We start from the raw sequence: 20895 nt of genomic DNA, 5'->3' as shown, positions 1-20895 counted from the left end.
TTAGAACTGTCTAAAGAGTGAGCATCAAGAGGATGGGGCCAGATTGTTTTCAGTGGTGCCTGGACAAGGGGCAATAGGCACAAAGTTGAACAGTGGAAGTTGCACCTAAGTGTATGGAAGAACTTTGAGGGCTGCCCAGAGAGGTTGTAGTGTCCACCTGGACATGCTCATGGGCAACCTGTTCTAGCTGAACCTGCTTTAGCAGAAAGGTTAGACTAGATGATGTCCAGAAATCCCTTGCAGTCCTCAGCACTCCATGATTCTGTGATTACACTGGATGTACACTGTGAAAATCAAAAGCAATTCGTTTTCCTTTGTGACTAAGGAAGCCAGAAGCCCAAACTTCACAATTATCTGCCATCTTTGCTGCCTCGCAGAATTCATCCTCGCATCCCCTTTGCTACATCCTGCCCTGTCCTGTCTGCCAAAACAACGTGGGAGGACGGCTGAGACGTGGGAAGGCTGAGGTGAAGCAAGACCCAGCCCCACGGCACCAGGAAGGTAGGAGAGGGCTCCTGTGCTAGTCTAGCACCTTCATTAGGGGTGAAAGCGCCGCTTTGACGCGGGGTGCGCCCTGGGCTGGGCGGAGCTCGGCAGCAGGAGGAGGGCGGGGAAGCAGCTGCCGCGTCCGCCTCCCGCCGCCAGGGGGCGGTACAGCAGAGGCGCTGCCGCAGCGCTCTCGGCGCGCATTGGCCGAGCGGGACGTGCGCGGCCGCCGGCGGCCAGCGAGGGGCTGGAGCGCGCAGGCGCAGTGGCGGCGCGGGGCGGCCCTTCCCGGCTGCCTCAGCGGCCGGCTGATGGCGGCGGCGGCGCGGTGACGGGTGAGCGGCGGGCCGCGGCCGGCCGGGCTTGCCCGGGGAGGCCGTCCTGGGCTTCGGCAAGGGTGTGGGGAGGCGGGGCGGAACGGGGGGCGGGAGGTTGTCCGCTCTCAGCCGCCTTGGCCGTGCGGTAGCTCTCCTTTGAGAGGTCTAGGCCCTTTGCGGCGGGGGGGTGGGGGTCAGGCGGCCTCAGTCCCCGCTGCGCGGTCCGGCTACGGCTTGGGCCTCGACCCCCTGCCTTGGTAAGGAGGACGGAAACAGCAGCTCTCTTCTAATGTTGGCCTAGGTACAGCCCTGCTGCTTTGCTCCCTTGTACCCACCCGGCTGTGGAGCCCTCTCTGCTCTCCAGCCGTTGAGGCACAAAGTCCCTTTATCGCGATGGCAGCACCCTCACTGTTATCCTTACGAGTAACCCAAATGCATCATACAGCTATCGCAGAATAGCAGCACCCTTGCTGCGGGGACTATACTCTGCCCTGTGACAGCTGGGAATTGTAGTGTCATAGAATCAACCAGGTTGGAAGAGACCTCCAACATCATCCAGTCCAACCTAGCACCCAGCCCTAGACAGTCAACCAGACCATGGCACTAAGTGCCTCAGCCAGGCTTTGCTTCAACACCTCCAGGGACGGTGCCTCCACCGCCTCCCTGGGCAGCCCATTCCAATGCCAATCACTCTCTCTGTGAAGAACTTCCTCCTAACACAGATCAGCAATCATCTGAGAATGATATCCTCATCTTGCTCCCGTATGCATTATAATGTGCTCTTGTTGCAGTACACATTGTGGTGTGCCCCTGGATGTTTCATTTCTTATGCTTATATGTTTAATGTAGTCTCCAGCCTCCCATTTTCCTGCAGTGAACTCTGTTCATTGAGCCCTGGTTATTATTGGTATTCCAGGATTAAAAGATTGTTCTGATGGGTTTTTTGGGGTTTTTTTTTTGCCAAGTTTGCTATTTTTTTGAGTTACAGTAGAGTTGTGGACTGTTGCATCTGAGAGTTTTTCCACAGGTTTAAATGCATACAAGTTATGCCTGTGGCAACAATCATGTCATATTTCAGGGAACCTGCCTGATCTATAGAAGTTGCTGTCTACAACTACCTGAAGGGAGGTTGTAGCCAGGTGGGGGGTGGCCTCTTCCCCAGGCAACCAGCAATAGAACAAGGGGACACAGTCTCAGGTTGTGCCGGGGAAAGTATAGGCTGGATGTTAGGAGGAAGTTCTTCACAGAGAGAGTGATAGGCAATCGAATGGGCTGCCCAGGGAGGTGGTGGAGGCACCATCCCTGGAGGTCTTCAAGAAGAGACTGGCTGAGGCACTTAGTGCAGTGGTCTAGTTGACTGGATAGGGCTGGGTGCTAGGTTGGACTGGATGATCTTGGAGGTCTCTTCCCACCTGGTTGATTCTGTGAGTCTAAGTACCTGTCAAATGTGTGGGGTCAAGATCTTGCTGGCGAATCTGTAAGCTTTCACTGCAGGCTGTTAATCAGTTGTGTTTGATCCTGCAGTAAATTAAAACATTATTGTTTTTTGGGTGAAGGTACTGTAATCCAAACTTAGCAGAGACTGAATAATGACTTTATAAGTTGTTCCATAGGTGATGGACCTCTCATCACATTGAAATTTTCTATCTTGTTGATGTCAGATGCAGTATCAGATGAAATAATACATTTCATGTCACATTACTGGTGTAGTTACCTACCTAATTTTATATATGTGAGTTGTGTGTATATATATATAAATTCTGCGTGTGTAAGAGTCCTTTAAAGATGTTTGAGTTAATTATAGTACTCTGGCAAGTATATTTAGTATAAGAAAAACACTCCTTTACATAGACTCATAGAATCAACCAGATTGGAAGAGACCTCCAAGATCATCCAGTCCAACCTAGCACCCAGCGCTGTTCAATCAATCAGACCATGGCACTAAGTGCCTCATCCAGGCTTTTCTTAAATACCTCCAGGGATTGCAACTCCACCACCTCCCTGGGCAGTCCATTCCAATGGCAAATCTCTCTCTCTGTCAAGAACTTCCTCCTAACATGCAGCCTAGACCTGCCCCAGCACAACTTGAGACTGTGTCCTCTTGTTCTATTGCTGGTTGACTGGCAGAAGAAACTGACCCCCACCTGGCTACAGCCTCTCTTCAGATAGATACAGACAGCAATGAGGTCACCCCTGTCTCCTCCAGGCTAAAAAAAAAACAGCTCCCCCAGCCTCTCCTCACAGGGCTGTGTTCCAGGCCTCTCACCAACTTCGTTGCCCTTCTCTGGACACCTTCCAGCACCTCAACATCTCTCTTGAATTGAGGAGCCCAGAACTGGACACAGGACTCAAGGTGTGGCCTGACCAGTGCTGAGTACAGGGACAGAATAGCCTCCCTTGTCCTACTGGCCACACTGTTCCTGATCCAGGACAGGATGCCATTGGCTCTCCTGGCCCCTTGGGCACACTGCTGGCTCATGTTCAGCTACTATCTGCCAGTACTCCCAGGTCACTTTCTGCCTGGCTGTTCTCCAGCCACTCTGTCCCCAGCCTGCTGCACTGCTTGGGGTTGTTGTAGCCAAAGTGTAGGACCCTGTACTTAGCCTTGTTAAATCTCATCCTATAAACCTCTGCCCACCCATGCAGCCTGTCAAGGTCCCTCCGCAGGCCTCTCCTACCCTCCAACAGATTGACATCTGCAAAAAACAGTGACATTTAATAAGATGATTGTAATGTTGATATCTTTGTCTCAATAGTTTTTAAGGCCAGCAGAGACAATAATTATTCTGTGTTTGATTCAGAACTCTTGAAGTTTGTATGATGCATAACCTTGAATTTCTTCATGAACCTCAAAACAACAGTGTGGGCTGCAGCATGACTTCAAAGCCTGAAATGATGGATAGCTAATCTAGGAGAAGTAATTTTAGGAAATGCCCAGCATGTGCTAATATTTGAACAGTATTCCTTACCTTTCACACAGCCTCACTGGAGTCATGTGTGTCTGCTATTTGCTAGAAAAGTGTTACTTGAACTTCCTCTGGCTTTGAAACAAAATCGATATAAAAAGACTGTATACAGACCAAGTAGTAAATAACCTTGGCATAGGCTTGTTATTTCATTTGGATTGTTTATCTTTTGCCTTTTTAGTTCTAAATTGAAGAGAAAATGTCACTTTATGATGACTTGGGAGTGGAGACCAGCGATTCTAAAACAGAAGGCTGGTCCAAAAATTTCAAACTACTACAGTCTCAGTTGCAGGTGAAGAAAGCAGCTCTTACACAAGCTAAGGTATAGTCTCTGTCTATTTTTGCTTTCAGTTATTCAAGTGTCTTTTGTGTTTGTACCATTGGGGAATGTTTGTGACTTTAGGATATGATTTGTGCTAAATTTGAGATGGGATTTGAGTTTGTAGCAAGGAACATGGCAAAACTTGGGTGGGAGGCAAGATCTATGTTTCTTGAAGTCTATTAGAATCTTGCAAAATTAAAGTTGAGTGAAGACCTATGTTTGTGCTGCAAACCTCAGATGTTTTAACTAGTAGAGCCAGAAGACGACCTTCAAATCTCAAGATGAGGTTGGGTTTTTAATCCTTTTTTTTTCTCTTTTTGCTAAAAAGTGCAGATTTTGCATTAGAAATTTTTGCAGAAAGTGTGTGCAGTGTATGTAAAAGGAGGAAATAGTGCAGGTAATTCCTTGAGCCCTTGAGCTTTAAATGTGACAGAGCCATTTTCTCTGTTTATTGCTACACTATTCCACCCCTTTTCTTTAAGCAATGTTGATATTTGGGTTGGGTACACATTCTTTGTGGTGTGTAGGTTCTAGAGTGAGATTACATCATTAAGAGAAGAAGTAGCACAGATATTGAATACTTGAGCAGGTACAGTGTATTTTCACTGAAATTATTCCTAATTCTGCTAAAATTGAGAGCAGGATTGACTGTTAATGGGGACACCTGCATGAGTGAAATTTAGATGGCAAATATATTGGATATATTGTATATGGACCTGATGCACAGCATTTGTGTAGAGAAATAGAATAGGATTAGAAGATTCAGAGTTCAAAATAGTCATACATTTTATCAGATGATAAAATATGAAGAACAATAAGTCTTCATAGAATCAACCAGGTTGGAAGAGATCTCCAAGATCATCCAGTCCAACCTAGCACCCAGCCCTATCCAGTCATCTAGACCATGTCACCAAGTGTCTCATCCAGTCTTTACTTGAACACCTCCGGGGACAGTGACTCCACCATCTCCCTGGGCAGCCCATTCCAATGACAAATCACTTTGTGAACAACTTCCTCCTAACATCCAGCCTAGACCTCCCAAATCTGAGCCTTTTCTTGAAAAAAAAATCTCAGTTCAAATTCATCTGAAGAGATTGTCTGAATTTTTAATGTGTGCTTCTGGTCCTGCTCCATACCAAGAAGCAGTGTATGTCCTAGAGCATGCAAACTTGCCTCTCACTGACTTAGAAAGAGGAAGGGATGCACTGGTTTCACTAAAGCATTCTTTGAAATGCTGCATCAGGTCTGTATTTGTGTAAGAACTCCTTAACCATAGTTGGCAAGCATCTCTCTCAGGACTGAAAAACTTTTGGCACCACCAAAACATGACCTAAACTACCACATCAAGGTTGAGTAGAAATGTTGAGAATTGCTGTCTTTTGAAAACCTGAAGAGAAATTGTATTATCAAGCTTTGCACAGTAAAGAATTTGAGACTGGTTTTCACACTTGTGGAAAAAAAAGGGAGAATTGCTTTTTAGAAAACTGTTTTGCTGAATTTTATAGGCATTTTTTGTTGGTTTATTTTTCAGAGTCAAAGAACAAAACAAACAACAGTCCTTGCTCCAGTGATTGACCTGAAACGAGGTAGTTCTTCTGATGAAAGACAGATTGTGGACACACCACCTCATGTAGCAGCTGGGTTAAAGGTAAAGTCAAGAGAGCTAAACCATCCCACTGTTAACATGTTTTGGAATTGGAATTCTTTGACTGCAGACCATCTTTGGGTTTTTATGTTGAACTTCCTAGTGGTAAAATAAGTATTGTCTGAAATTTATTTCCACTGCTCAGAGGTTCTTTAATTAATGAATGATCAACTTTATGCAGACTTCCATGTGATACAAAATGGAATTACCAAGGTTAACGTGCAGTTAAAGTAAAACTAGTAGTATATTTCTCCTGGACAGCTTCAAAGTACTTTGCAAGACACCAGTTTGATCAAGTAAATAATGAATGGAACTGAACCTGGGTAGCAATCAGCTTAAAAAAATGAAGAGAACCTCTGAAAATGGATTTCTTGTGTTAAGGAATGAAAAAGTGCTTTCTCCCTGAAACTTTCCAAGGTGATGGTTCTGAAATAGTTCTTTTGGGTGAGAAAAGAACAGTCTGTGCACCTCTGTTAGATTATATTAATAGCAGATGATGAAAAAGACTGATGAGATTGTGTGGGAGGACCTCTCACAGATGGTTTCAACAGCAAGATGCTGTGATACTTCTAATAATACATTCATGGATTTTGATAAATTCTTGTCTGAACTGATTTGCTTTGGTATTGTCAAGGGGAGTGCATGGGGTAATTCCTTCTTCATAAAGAAAACCAAGATGGTGAGAGACTGAGTGAAGTGTGAATTTTAAAGTAAAGCAAATACTTCTTTTCGTACTGGTGGGATTTGGATTTTATCTGCCATTATAGAGGTCAGGAGTTGAGTTTTGTGTTGGTGGGAGTGAGAAGGAAGCGTCCAACTGGGTGTTTTTAGGTCTCAGATGAAAAAAAAACCTTGGTTTTCTTTTGCAAGGATCCTGTGCCTAGTGGTTTTTCTGCGGGAGATGTGTTGATTCCTTTGGCAGACGAGTATGATCCTATGTTTCCAAACGACTATGAGAAAGTGGTAAAACGTCAGAGAGAGGAGCGACAGAGGCAGCGTGAGCTGGAGAGGCAAAAGGAGATTGAAGAAAGAGAAAAGTAAGGCTTTTGTTTAAACTCATGATGAATTGACAGCTAAAAAACCCAGAAAAATCAGTTTCTTTTGGTTTATCCCTCTGAAAGTTTCAGGGAAATTCTTCAAGGTTTTGCCACAAACACAACATGCTTGTAGAAACCAGTGCAGTGTTTGAACTAAAATGTTTCAGTGCTCTCCCTAAACCAACTTGTAGTGCAAAAAAATACAGGATTTATCATGTCTCAATCTTTGATTGAAGGATTTGTGTCATGTTTTTCTATATTGGCGTTAATTCACACAAAGACAGAGTGGTAGGGATTGGAAGGGACCTCTGGAGGTGATTTGGTTCAGTCTGCCTGCTAAAGCACATCGTACACGATTGCATCCAGGCAGGTTTTGAATCTCTGTAGTAAGAGACTCCACAGCCTCTCTGGGCAGCCTATTGCACTGCTCTGTCACTGTCACACGAAATCATGTTTTTCCTTCTGTCTAGGTGAAACTTCTTTGTTCCTCACCCTGTCACTGGGCACCACTGAAAAGAGTCTGGCCCCATCCTCTAGCTCCTGGCCCTGTAGCTGTTGATGAGCACTGAAAAGATGCCCTCTCAGTCTGCTCCTCTCCAGGCTGAACAGCCCCAGATCTCTCAGCCTTTCCTTGTTGGAGAGATGCTCCAGCCCCGAAATCTCAGTAGCAGCAACAGTCTGTGCATAGTTTATGCACTGTTACAAGAATTTGATCTTGCAGATATTTTAGAGCAGTTGTCAGTATAACCTGACTACAGAAATACCATTCGAGAGTCAGTGATACACCACTCTTTTTGCTTTAAAACTGAAAGATACCAGTTTAAAATACTGAGTTCTATCTTGTATAACCTTTGAGAGGCATAATTGCATTTTCTTTTTTAATGTTTTGAATTCAGTTTAAGTAAGTTAATTGTGTGTTTAGTACTCTATCTTTGGACAAAAGAGAATACTATTTTTAATTACTTAATGTCTTTTCCCTGGAGTAAGAAATCTCTCTAATCCTAATAAAGAAATTGAATGCAGATTCTGCATCTTATTGAGATAGGTGGTGAAACATCTGCCAGGCAGTAAGATTATATTTGCTTATTCTAAATTAAATTGATAATCCAGTTCTTGGAATCATAGAATCAACCAGGTTGGAAGAGACCTCCAAGATCATCCAGTCCAACCTATCCCCCAGAATCATATTATGAGTCGTGTAAAGCCTGTGGATTACAAGACAGCTACTTTGTTACCCTGTTCAGGTTGTGGAAATCAGTATTTCTGGTCATTTGAGATTCTCTGTCTTTTCTCAGTTATATCTTTGTTTTTTTTTGGTGGAGGAGGAGTGCTTGAGGTTCTGTCCTACTTCAGTTAGCATGCAGGATCTCTAAAATCTGGGCTGTCATTTTTACAGCTCAGTGTTGATAGTTATTTTGTCACAAAGCCTTGTCTAGGTGACCCTGCATTAGCAGTGGAGTTGGATTAGACAACCCCCAGAGGTCCCTTTCCAGCCCTCCCCACACTGGGATTCTATGATTATACTTGTGTGTGGGCCAACAAAATTATCCTTGTACATGAAATCATAAAGAAGTGAAAAATACCAAATTCATTCTGATTTAAAATTGAGGAAGCAATTTCATTTAAACCTTCATCAGATGTCTGCAGAAACTGGAGTCTTTGAAAACTAGATGCATTTGTTTTAAATTCACAGTGTTCCATGCAGTGCTGATTTTAGTATGTGTTTTGATGGCTGTGCTGGGAATGAGTTGTGATTTATGGCCCAAGCTGTGCTTTTAACCTTTTGGGAAAAAAATCTTTTCTATTTTCTTTCTCTAAACTATTAAAATAAGTAATTTCATGATCATAAGCAGCAATTGAAGTGCAAATGATTCTTGGAGCATTTCTCAGCTAAATGTTGTAATAGACTTGCCTGAGCCTTACTGTAGCTGCCAAGTTAATGTCTTCCTAATGTGCTACTTAAGCATGATGATTATTTTTGTTTGTTTTTAATGGACTGATTAAATTACATTACTCTGAGTAAATTGTATTACTCTGAGTAAGTTCTATTATTCCATGTAGCCTACAATGGAGAGTTTAAAAGGGATTCTCCTCAAAGCAGGGTGATTAACGTCTCTGTTACTTGCTGTTGGTTCCATCCAACACCCGTTCCATTGTAGACATGTAGTCACTGTAGTCAGTTTGGACTGGATTTATTCAGAGGGTTCCTCATTATCATACATTTTTATTGATTGTCTTACAAGTGGAAAATGGCTTTGCTTTGGATTCATCTTATATTTTACAAAAAAAAAAAAAGAATAAAAGCAGGAAATTAGAAAGTAAAGGTATTTACTCACACCTTCATGGAAGACATGGTAAGCCACCCATGAAGGCACTGCAGTGTAATTCAAACTGTAAAAGTGATATCACAAAGGAAAGCAAAGAATGAACTCAAAGAATGAGGGTGACCTCATTGTTGTCTACAACTGCCTGAAGGGAGGTTGTAGTCAGGTGGGGGTTGGTCTCTTTTCCCAGACAGCCAGCAATAGAACAAGGGGGCACGGTCGGGACACAGTCTCACATTGTGCTGGGGGAAGTATAGGTTGGATATTAGGAGGAAGTTGTTGGCAGAGAGAGTGATTGGCATTGGAATGGGCTGCCCAGGGAGGTGGTGGAGTCACTGTCCCTGGAGGTGTTCAAGAAAATACTGGATGAGGCACTTAGTGCCATGATCTAGTTGTCTGGGTAGGGCTGGGTGCTAGGTTGGAGTAGATGATCTTGGAGGTCTCTTCCAACCAGGTTGATTCTATGATTCTATTCTGTGAAAGTTTGATGGCTTTTTATCCTAACGCGCTGTGTCTCCTAGAAGACGTAAAGACAGACATGAGGCCAGTGGGTTTTCAAGAAGACCAGATCCGGATTCTGACGAAGATGAAGATTATGAAAGGGAGAGACGAAAAAGAAGTAAGGGAGTTGTTTGTATTTTTGGTGGGGAAAGAGGTGAAAAAGAGGGAGAAATTCACAGTCCTGTTCCTGTTTCATGGATTCTGTATTTCTCTGTTCTCAGCTCAGGACTATACTGTTACTTTTGAGCCTGTAGAATAAACTGAATATTTCATTATCCCATAACTGTTGGCATGCAAAAAAAAAGCTCTTTCCTTAGAGGCATATGGCAGCCAAATCATTTGTGGAAAGACCTTTTTACATTAGTTTTTAGATACCTGTTTTCAGTTTCTGCATGGTGTAGGCTCCAGGAAAGGAGTGAGGCATGAGATAAAATCAAGCTGTGAGAATCACTGATGAGTTTTCAGTATTGTGTGTTTGTTGCTCATATCTCCTTAGAACTAGGTAGAGGATGTGAATCTCGGTGATGAGACAGGTCTTTGCATAGGTAAAATTAAACTTCATTCCCTTTCAGCAGCAAAGTTACAGTAAATGAAAAACTCAGGTCTGTTAATTTTAAAAAGGAAAATTTCTGACAAGGAACATTTAAAATACTTAATTTGTCTTGGAAGTTTGGGACTATGTTAGAATATTGATCATTAAAATATGGAACAGGCTTTCTGCTTTACTGTAATGAAAGTACAGTTAATCTTGAACTGAGTATCTCTTTTGGTTTGAGCAGTTTGGGAAATGAAGATTTGTTTCACTTCAGTCTTCAATGTTGAAATACTGCAAAACACATCTATAGTGGACACCATACATCACTGCAGTTTAATGGTCCCTCTACTGAAGTGCCTTTCATTCATTTCTAGTTTAGCACTGCAGATCCTCCCCAGACTGCTCTCTTGCTACTTCTCTGTTAATAAAGATGTATGTTAAGGATAGTCTGGTGAGGAGACAGCAGCTGTGTTGAGATTCAGTGAAGCTATTCCAAGCATCAGAACCTTACCAAACCAACGTGTTGTCTTCCATTTTGCTTATAGGTATGGGAGGAGCTGCCATTGCACCACCCACTTCTCTTGTTGAGAAGGACAAAGAACGTAAGTACACAAAAATCCTGTTTTCCAAATCCTAGCAGTGGTGGTTATTTCTCTTTCAGTCTTCTATTTACTTGGCTTGCCCTGCTGCTCTTCCCATATGGCTCTTTGTGGCAGAATAACTTGTGCTTGTTCTTTGTTGATGTGGGGTACCTGTGACACTGCTGTCTTTCAAATCTGTTACAAATGATTCTTTTGGTATTAATAGAGAATTGATTTCTCAAGCTTATCTGGTACAACCATGTTCAGTTACTCCCTTCCGTGTTCAGTTACTCCCTTCCATGTTCAGTTACTCCCTTCCATGTTCAGTTACTCCCTTCTGATGTGGAAGAAGAAATGTTCCTGACATTTTACTTTGGGTAGGAACTTCCACAGCACGGAGAGAGAATTACCCTTTGTTTTAGGAGGTGCTTCATGAATATCTTTCCTGACGGGCTAGTGCACTACAGACAGAGTTTATTAAGCTTTTGAGGGATACAGTGTGTCCAGCTCTGAAGCCCCCACCACAAAAGGATGTGGAACTGTTAGAGCAGCTGCAGAGGAGGCCATAAAGATGATCAGAGGCTGGAGCACCTCTTCTATGAAGATAAACAGTTTGGGTTGTTCAGCTTGGAGAAGAGATGGCTCCAGGGTAGAACTTAAAGCAGCCTTCCAGTATTTGAAGGAGACCTAGAGCATAGCTGGAGAGGAACTTTTTGCAAAGGCAGAGAGTGATACAAGGGGTGATGGCTTCAACCTGGGAGAAGCTTGATTCGATTTGATTTGATTCTATTCTATTCTAGTTAAACATTAGGAAGAAATTTTTGACCATGAGGGTGGTGAGGCACTGGAACAGGTTGCCCAGATATTGTGTGGAGGCTTCAACTCTGGAAGTTCTTAAAGACAAGTTCAATGGGGCCATGAGCAACCTGGTCTAGTAGGAGGTGGCCCTACCTATGGGAGTGGGACTAAATGGTCTTTAAAGTCCCTTCTAAAACAAACCACTTTGTGATTCCTAAAGAGATGTGTGTGCCAGAGGGTTTTCCTCCACGAAGACAACTTGAAGATGGCAGATGCCCACTAGATGGCACAGTCGTGCTGTAAGAACAAAAGTTCAGTTTTTTGGCACCTCTAATGGTTTTACATTTGAAAATTGTAATAATGAACAGCATATCATGAATGTCATTAAAAAGTAATAAGAAAAAAAGACTCTTAAGCACACACTTTGCTTTGAGGGTCCTGATTTTATTTATGAGAGGGTTCAAATTAAAAATAATGAAGCTTGGCAGGGTCAGTGAATGGTAGAATTGTGAAAGCATTTGAAGTGTGTAAACACAAAAAACAGATTGTTCTGAGTTAAGAGCAATTGAGCAGGAAAAGTAAATGCAGACTGGAAATGGTAGAAATATCCTGAGGGGAAGAGCTTTCAAAATGCAACATAATCTCACAAGGGAGCCTTTCTATGGCTTGTTACTTGATGCTGAAAGGTGGGCTGAAAAACAATGAGAAAATACTGGAGTAGCAGATAGTCCCTCTGCTGCTAAGAGAGGGATTTTTTTTTCCACTCATGTAACATCCACAAGTTTTGTCTGACATTTTATTTGGTAGGAGACAAGCACTAATTCACAAGAAGTTAATCTTAATATTAAGTCAGTCTAAAAGCTTCTAGCTAGAAAAGTGTTCTGCATAGTTCCTGTAGCTTTTTGGAGACTTTTATGTCCTCACTTTTTGATATTTGTCTCCTGAGGGCATGGTAGTTTAATAATCTAATTAGAATGATTGAGATCTCTATGTCTAGATATAGGTACATCATCTCTCTCACCCAGGAGAAGTTTCAATTCAGAAACTATTAATGAGATCTCTTAAGACTGTGTAAATACTTGCCTTTTAGTTTGCTTGTCCTCTGTCTGGATAAAGGCATTTTAGTGTAGGTAGCCTCTCAGTGTTTCTTGCCTCCATTTGAGAAGATGTTAATAAATGTGTTCTGAACTGTGAATATGAACTCAGTGTATATCCAGTGAGGAACATCTACAAGAACTCAAATCAAATCTTGTTTCTGAGAAAGACAGGTAAAGGGATGGCAAAGCAGAGTTTGATGGATGAAGAGGTGGACATGAGCTGTCAATGTGCATCTGCAGCCCAGAAGCCAGCCCTATCCTGAGCTGATATTCAGCAGCAGATACAGGGAGGGAATTCTTGCCCCTTTGCTCCACTCAGCTGAGACTCCACCTGCAGTGCTAGATCCAGCTCCAGAGTCCTCAGCATACGAAAGCCATGGACCTTAAGAATGTCGAGGATGCCACCAAAATGATCAGAGAGCTGAGACACTGCTATGGGGGCAGACTGGGAGAGTTGGGGTTCTTCAGCCTGGAGAAGAGAAGGCTCTGGGGAGACCTTTTTCTTTGACCCTTTCAGTACATTCAGGGGGTCTACAGCAAAGGTGGGGACAGTTTTTGTGGAAGGGCCTGTTGTGACAGGACAAAGGCTGATGATACTAAATTAAAACAGGGCAGACTTAGGCTAGATCTCAGGAAGAAATTTTTCACACTGAGGGTGGTAAAACACTGGCCCAGGTTTCCCAGAGCAAACATTATTTTCCCTCAAAACATTCCAGGCCAAGTTGGACTGTGCTCTGAGCAACCTGATCCAGTTGAAGATGTCCCTGCTTAGTGCTGGGGGCTTGGACTAGGTGACCTTTAAAGGTCTCTTCCAACCCAAACGGTTGTGCGATTCTCAAGGATTCACATGCTAAGGAAACATTCTTCTGACCTGGATTTATGTGGGAGACTTCTTTTGATAATTTGTTAAGACTTAAGCAGAAAAAAAATACAACTTGGGAGATGAACTGTCTGCAAATGAGCTAGATTGACAGCACAGTACTTCAATGTTTATAGCAAATAGGTAGCTCATGCAAAGCGTTCTACTGAAAAAGCAAATGTCTCTTTCCTTCAGCTGCAAAGTGTTTTACTGGAAAAGCAAATAATCTCTTTCCTTCAGCTGCAAAGTGTTCTACTGGAAAAGCAAATGTCTCTTTCCTTCAGCTGCAAAGTGTTTTACTGAAGAAGCAAATATCTCTTTCCTTCAGCTGCAAAGTGTTTTACTGAAAAAGCAAATGTCTCTTTCCTTCAGCTGTTGCATCATTTCCATATGAAGAGGAGTCAAGACCTCGGGCACCATCCTCCAAAGCAGCTATTCCTCCTCCAGTGTATGATGAGCCTGAAAGACCTCGTTCCCCCACAGGACCTAGCAACTCCTTCCTTGCTAACATGGGGTAAATGATGGACTTGTGCACGTTTTGTGGGAGAAGGCTGGTGGAAACCCAAAGTTCAAATAGTTTGTTAGTAGAGAACAACACAACCCATTGCATGTATGTGGTTAGGCTGTGCACAGAGAGTCCTAACTGACAGGATATGGCAAACCCAGTGGATTTACTCAGTTGAGAGAAAATTGTTTGAGGTTGTTGTGCTGGAGGCTGTGCTTGTAAGCGAGTTCTGGAGCCACGCTGCTCTATGAAGTGTTTATAACTGGTACAAGTCAAGCTAATGTAGTGTACAGGAAAACACAAATGGCACGTTAGTCCTTCTAGGTTCTTTCCCACTGACTAGTGGGGAAGTCATTTCAGCTCTGCTTTACTTGTTCTAAAATTCTGTTTGCATAAATGTGGCAGCTAAGGCTGTAAATCTGTCCATTTACTTTTCCTGTCTTGGATGCCCATCACATGTAGTGCTTGTGTTGCTACAGTGGCATCAGAGTGAGACTGAATTTGTCCTTAGAAACAGCTTTTGAGAGACTTCATTTGAAAGGTGTAGTGGTTATTTGTGGCACTCATCAGTCCCACCAGGTGTGTAGTCAAAACTCTGAATGTGGACTTAAAAGTGCAGTTTACTACACTGCATTTCCACTTTGCAGACAATTTTTGATGCACCTTTTAAGTGGAAATAATTTTCTAAACTTTTTTTTTTTTTTTTTTTCAGAAAAAGCATAACCAAACTCAGTGATCTTGGATCTATTTTATGTGTTGTTGCCCACCTCTAGTTGGCAACACCCTGGGGTTTCACTGAAGGAAGTGCTAAAAATATGACCAGCCCTGCCTTCCTTTGACCACACAATTGGCTAGTGTTAAATCTGTTTTAACCTTTTAGCATTATACAACCAGACTTTTTGACCTGTTTTAATGGATCTTTGTTTGTTTCATTTAAGTGTGCTTAGAAAATAATCATGTGGTCACTGATCCTCCATCTTCTATGTCACCTTAGTGTCATAATGGTAAAACAGGGATGAATGAGCAGAGAGTATTTGCTGTGGTGTAAACTGCTGTACCTTTGCAAGTGTGGAAAGCCAGGGTGGATAGATCTTGAGTAGGCTGGTCTGGTAGGAGGTGTGCTTGCCCATGGCAGGGAGTTGAAATGAGATGGTCTTTAGGGTCTTTTCCAACCCAAACCATTTTATGAATCCATGACTTCAGTTCCTTGGCTTATCTAGCAATGGTCTCCAAAGAAATGCCAACACATGTAGGTATACTTTGACTCTATCTATTAATTCAGTGCCTGTCAGTGGAGGTGTTTTTTGTAAGGTAAGGAAGGTACCTTTCACTGACTTGGGGACTTCATTGCCTATTCTTCTTGAAAATTCAGAAACATGGGAAGTTTAATACTGAGGATATCCAAGTGTGTTACAGGAAGGGGGAGCAGGGCCATGTACTTCAGAGCTTGTGCTAGTTTTGAACTAGTAGATAGCAGAATGTTCTGCCGGGAGGAGATAGTCTGTATCTGCCTTTTGTCTTAAACTTTTGGTACCAGACATTGGAAAATACAAGAAACCAGACTAAATAGACCTTGGTCTAATCTCATTAGACCTGATCTAGGGAAAGATGGCCCTGCCCATGTCAGGTGGGTTGGACTAGCTGATCTTTAAAGGTCTCTTCCAACCCAAACCATTCTGTGTAGTGAGTGACGTTGACATGCACTGCTGATGGAAGATGGGTATGAAAGAACACTTTTTAGTCACCTTCTCTGCCAGCTCCTTGTGTCTATAATTAAGGGATAACACTTTTCATCTTCACAGAGTGCTGTGGAATTGCAAGGTTGCAAAGCCATGTAGCAGCTCTTATGTTCTGAGTCTCTGTGTAATGAGATTTGAAGAGGTAGAATGCTTCTATAAGGAACTTTTGCTAACTGATGCTTCTTCTCTTTGCAGAGGGACTGTGGCTCACAAAATCATGCAGAAGTATGGTTTCAGAGAGGGCCAAGGGCTGGGAAAGCATGAACAGGGACTGAGCACAGCACTGTCAGTAGAGAAAACAAGCAAGAGAGGTGGCAAGATCATTGTTGGTGAATCTACAGAGAAAGGTAATTTTCTTCTACACCAATAAGTTTGTTAAAACATGATCAGGGGAAAATAAGAGCTCAGTCTCAGTGGAAACTCCTGGCTTTTTTTGTTTGCCATATGTCCTTGCAAAATATTCTGGCTAGATTGGAAGAATGCCTTGTGCTCCTCCTTAAGCAACCTGATCTAGAGGAAGGTGTCCTTGTCTGTGTCAGGCGTTGTGGAACTAGATGTTGTTCAAGGTCACTTCCAACCCAGACTGTTCTGTGATTCTATATTGGTGGAAATTTATGTTTTTATTCTTTTTTCAAGTGATTCTCTATTAGTTATCTTGGTTCATCTTTCTGTCCCAGTTGTCCTGTAGTGTTTGGAAGCTTTTTCCCTTCAAGGAATTATCTGCTCTGCTCCTGCTGGCTTTCTTCCTACCATGTACTTTAGAAGCTACTCTCATTTTTCCCTGCTATTGTCTTGTCTAGAGGCAATACCTTGCCTTACTAGAACAGCAGCTCTGTGTGAGCACAAGTGTTGGAAGTCAGGAGATCTGATGTTTAGTTCTTAATTAAGAAGATACAATTCTAAGTTTATGAATGATATCCTTCTCATAAACAGCACATTGTCAGTGTTGTAGCTTAATTCACATTCCATAGAACTCATTTTTCTGCTTATTGTCCTTCCAAATTGCTCCAAGTTCTGAGTTTCTTCCAATAAGAAGTCTGTTATTTAATTCTGTTTAAAAAAAAACATACAAGGATTAAATGAGATTTAGTCTTAAATTATGTCATGATTCACTTTTCTGTCTTCATAACAGAAACAGGCAAGAAAGCAGATTCTAACCCACTGACTGAGATACTGAAATGCCCAACTAAAGTGGTCTTACTAAGGGTAAGTTTGGAGTCAAAGAACTTGTCTTGGTGTTTTCAGCCTGCATGACTGGTTGAAATATTTCAGCCTGTTTCCTGATACAGTAACTCTGCACAGTTCAAACACCTCTGGTCTGCACCTACATGGTGCCTGGTGGAGGAGAAAATTATGTCTTCCTGAGACACAAGTTGTGGCTGTGATTTAACTGTGCTTTAGATTACACATTTACCTTGCCTTAGTATAAGGGAACTTATCTTCTCCTGTGGCTCCTGACAGGTAAATGGAAGCTTAAAGTATTTGGGGTCACAGTAGCAGCTGTGATTTGTATAACCATCTGTAGATACTGCACCCAGTGAGATGGGTTTCTTCTTTTAACTTTCAGAACATGGTCGGTGCTGGGGAGGTGGATGAAGATCTTGAAGTAGAAACTAAGGAGGAATGCGAGAAATACGGCAAGGTTGGGAAATGTGTCATCTTTGAGGTAAGAGAGAATCTCTTCTTGGCTGAAAGCAAGTGGCACTTGTCTCTCACAGCTGCCTTGTTACTGCCTAAGAGAAGGGACATAGAGTAGATGACCTCACAGGGTACTTTGTTATGATTCTGGATTTTCCATGTCTGTAAAATACAAGCTATTAATGTCAGAATCAGTGAAAATCTCTGATGGTTTGGGTGTAATTTGCCCCTCCACACACCCTGCCTTAAGAAAATCACCCAGACTAGACTCAGTCAATCTGGAAAGTGAATGAAGCTTTATATTTACAGCTCAGCACAATATACAAGCAGGTATTTACAATATTATGTACAGCTATAGACAGAAATAGACAAGTTAAAAAGGTAATGCAGAAACACAACAGCCCTCCCAGAAACCTGAGTCCCCAGGAGGGGCTCCCAACCACTCTTCCACCTTCTCCCCACTCCTCTACCTTACCCCAGAATTTGCCTTACTTTCAAGGTAAGTTTGGAGGGTCAGACAGGGGGGTTAAGAAGCAGAAGGATTAATCGGACAGGTTAGAGAGAAGTGCAGCCCCAAAGACAGAGAGCAAACAACTGCATTATCTGTGTTTATGTTCTTGTTCTTATACATCTCAGCAAGCCTATGAGTGCAGTAGACATTCCCATTGTTTCCTTTTCACAGCCTATCATCTAATTCCTCTCACCAGAATATCCCAGCTAGGCTCAAACTAGCATGGTATTGTGCTTCTGAGACCTTTTCTTGTTCCTCCTCACAGCAATATAAGAGGTTTGCTACTGTTCTAACTATTTCTGATTTGGGGGATGTTTGTTTCAGATTCCTGGTGCCCCTGATGATGAAGCTGTAAGAATATTTTTAGAGTTTGAACGGGTTGAATCTGCCATCAAAGGTAGGATACTAAATTGCATCCTGTAAACCTCAGTTAACTTCTGTAGAGAGACCTTGTCCTACTGGCCACACTGTTCCTGATGTGGTATCCTGGCCTGCATCAGGAACAGTGTGGCCAGTAGGACAGGGGAGGTTATTCTGCCCCTGTACTCAAACAACACTGGTCAGGCCACACCTTGAGTGCTGTGTCCAGTTCTGGGCTCCTCAATTCAAGAGAGATGTTGAGATACTGGAATGTGTCCAGAGAAGGGCAACAAAGCTGGTGAGGGGCCTGGAACACAGCCCTGTGAGGAGCTGAGGGTGTTTAGCCTGGCAAGAGGAGGCTCAGGGCTGACCTCATTGCTGTCTACAACTACTTGAAGGGAGGCTGTAGCCAGGTGGGGGCCTGGCAAGCAGCAATAGTACAAGGGGACACAGTCTCAAGTTGTGCTGGGGGAGCTCTAGGCTGGATGTTAGGAGGAAGTTGTTGGCAGAGAGAGTGATTGGCATTGGAATGGGCTGCCCAGGGAGGTGGTGGAGTCACCATCCCTGGAGGTGTTGAAGCAAAGCCTGGATGAGGCACTTAGTGCCATGGTCTAGTTGATTGTCTAGGGCTGGGTGCTAGGTTGGGCTGGATGATCTTGGAGGTCTCTTCCAAGCTTGTGGATTCTATGATTCAAACAGTCTCACTGGCTAAAATATCTAGCTTATGAAATAACTTATTTTATTGAATTGCTGACCTGTTCTGGCTTTCAATTTCAGCTGTTGTGGATCTAAATGGCAGATACTTCGGAGGCAGAGTGGTGAAGGCTTGTTTCTACAACCTGGACAAGTTCAGAGTACTGGATCTGGCAGAGCAAGTTTGATTTTAAAAACCTAGCTGGAGGTGTCACTGTTTTGGCAATCACGTTTTCAGCGGTAGGCTGGGACTAAAGAAGAGCAAAGCAGCTTTCCTAGCAAACTGGAAACAAGCCTCATTGAATGGATTTTTCACATTCGTTGTGACTTAACATTTTTTTGTAATATAAAGCCCTTTGAAAGTAAAATTCACGTCTGTGTGGTTTTGACTTGCACAACTCTGCTTCATGCTCTAGGGATCCTGGGGTTTGGGGTTTTTGTTTGAGCTTTCAGATGACTTTTGTCAAGGAGATGCTTTGTCTGTATTCCTGCCTTCCTTGTTCTGGTGCTTCATCATGGAGAGTCCCTGTGCTGCATCCACAATGAGTTGGAAGCTTTGGAAAAGAACTATGTATTATTTACTTCTCTTCCCTGATGGTCTCTCTCAGAGTTACAGCCTTGCTCTTCTAAGTCCTCAGTCCCTGCATGCCAGTGTGATTTGGGGTTGTCGGACAGCTGGCAGATAGTTTGTTCTCTCCTGACTCCAGGACAATACTTTCTGTGCTAGAATGGAGACTAAAGCAACAAGGAATGAATCCTTCTTTAAAAAACAAAAAAAGACAAAGCCCTCCAACCAAGCATTTAACCCACAGAGACGGGAGCAGGAAGGAGTTGAAAATGCTCAGCCATTGAATCAGAATTAAGGGGCTGTTAGCAGGAGCCCTGTGCTGTTGCACAGGCTTTGCTAGAAGTATCCAGGGTTAAGAGATGACAACTCCCTAATGAAATGCTCTAGGTAGAACTGAGGAAGACTTTCTTGTGTCTGGCCAGCTGTCAGACTGTCACATCACACAAAGGCAACCAACTTCTTGTTTAGCTGATTCAAACCTGACACTTGCTCCCATCCAGATTAGGTGGGTGGGTTTTTTTCAGAGAAGAAATGCCAGTGGAAGTTTCCCAAGTAAGAAGTGATGGAAAAAGGTTCTCTTGTGAAAACCTGAAGTGTTGACAAACTAAGCTACTAAACACTGCGACTCTTTTATCTGATGTAAAATAATACATAGCACTCTGCTTCCAGATGTCATGTTTGCTTTATCTTTGGGAGCAGTATGTGACAAAGGGTTGGCAAGAGGTGGCTGTGGACTGATGCCACTGTCCCTGTGCTCCCACCACATGTATTAAAATGGAAGTGACCCCTGAGGGCGTTTAAGCTGTTTGAAAGCTGATGCTGAATGTCTTTTTCCTGGTTTACACATGTATTGGGGGGGAGAGGGTATAGACCTGTAGTTGCTCAACGCTGTGAATATCTCCAGTTGTTACCCATTAAGTGTTGGCTGCAGATCTATATAACAAACCCTTGGTCTTGTGTTTTGCTTATTTTGTCTGCTGGTGTTCACCAACCTCTGTACAAACACTTGGCTTGTAAAAGAGAAAACAGTTTTTAAAGAAAACCTTGTATTTTATCTCCTGTGTGTTGGTTTCCTTCCTGTCCTCTCCTGTTGCACAGGACCTTCCCTTGCACTACATGGGCTGCTGTTGGCAATCACTGTGACCTACTATTAGAAGACCTTACTGCAGCAGAGGTGAGGAACTGGCCTGACTAACTGAAACCGCAGGGCTTGAGGCAGTAACTGAATGCAGATTCTGTTATTTGGTCACTGTTCATTTTCTCTTTGACCTTGGGCAATGCTTGAAGAGTTTTGTTAGTGTGTAGTACAACAAAAAACTCAGCCTGTCCTGAGCTAGCATGGGTTTGCTTATAAAAAGTAATTCGAGTTGCTTGCTGTAGAAGGTTAAGCACTGCTAACAGATTTAGCATGAT

General features: G+C 42.9%; 1 protein-coding gene across 2 annotated transcripts; it reads left to right on the top strand.

Moving 5' to 3' along the window:
* Window positions 1-734: 734 nt before the first annotated feature.
* Window positions 735-20536, top strand: RBM17 (RNA binding motif protein 17). Of its 2 annotated transcripts, none has more exons than XM_064142715.1 (12): window positions 735-821; window positions 3951-4091; window positions 5623-5739; window positions 6607-6773; window positions 9622-9716; window positions 10679-10735; window positions 13841-13982; window positions 15908-16059; window positions 16845-16918; window positions 17280-17378; window positions 18186-18258; window positions 18999-20536. In XM_064142715.1, exons 2-12 carry the CDS (start codon window positions 3969-3971, stop codon window positions 19100-19102), a joined length of 1203 nt encoding a protein of 400 aa, XP_063998785.1. In that variant the 5' UTR covers window positions 735-821; window positions 3951-3968; the 3' UTR covers window positions 19103-20536. The 2 variants fall into 2 exon arrangements, with proteins under 2 accessions (XP_063998785.1, XP_063998784.1); XM_064142714.1 differs by having other exon boundaries at window positions 9619-9716.
* Window positions 20537-20895: the final 359 nt, after the last annotated feature.

The sequence above is a fragment of the Pogoniulus pusillus genome, chromosome 4 (assembly GCF_015220805.1).
Source record: "Pogoniulus pusillus isolate bPogPus1 chromosome 4, bPogPus1.pri, whole genome shotgun sequence".
Taxonomy (NCBI): domain Eukaryota; kingdom Metazoa; phylum Chordata; class Aves; order Piciformes; family Lybiidae; genus Pogoniulus; species Pogoniulus pusillus.
Note: the sequence above shows the minus strand (reverse complement) of the source record. Positions and strands in the feature narration are given on the sequence as shown.

Bases quoted from the DNA above. Each gene is read 5' to 3' on its own strand.
- RBM17 (XM_064142714.1), top strand. From the start codon at position 3,969: ATGTCACTTTATGATGACTTGGGAGTGGAGACCAGCGATTCTAAAACA. The intron at 5,740-6,606 runs GTAAAGTCAAGA...TTCTTTTGCAAG, and splicing joins ATGTAGCAGCTGGGTTAAAG to GATCCTGTGCCTAGTGGTTT. The intron at 16,919-17,279 runs GTAAGTTTGGAG...TTTAACTTTCAG, and splicing joins CTAAAGTGGTCTTACTAAGG to AACATGGTCGGTGCTGGGGA.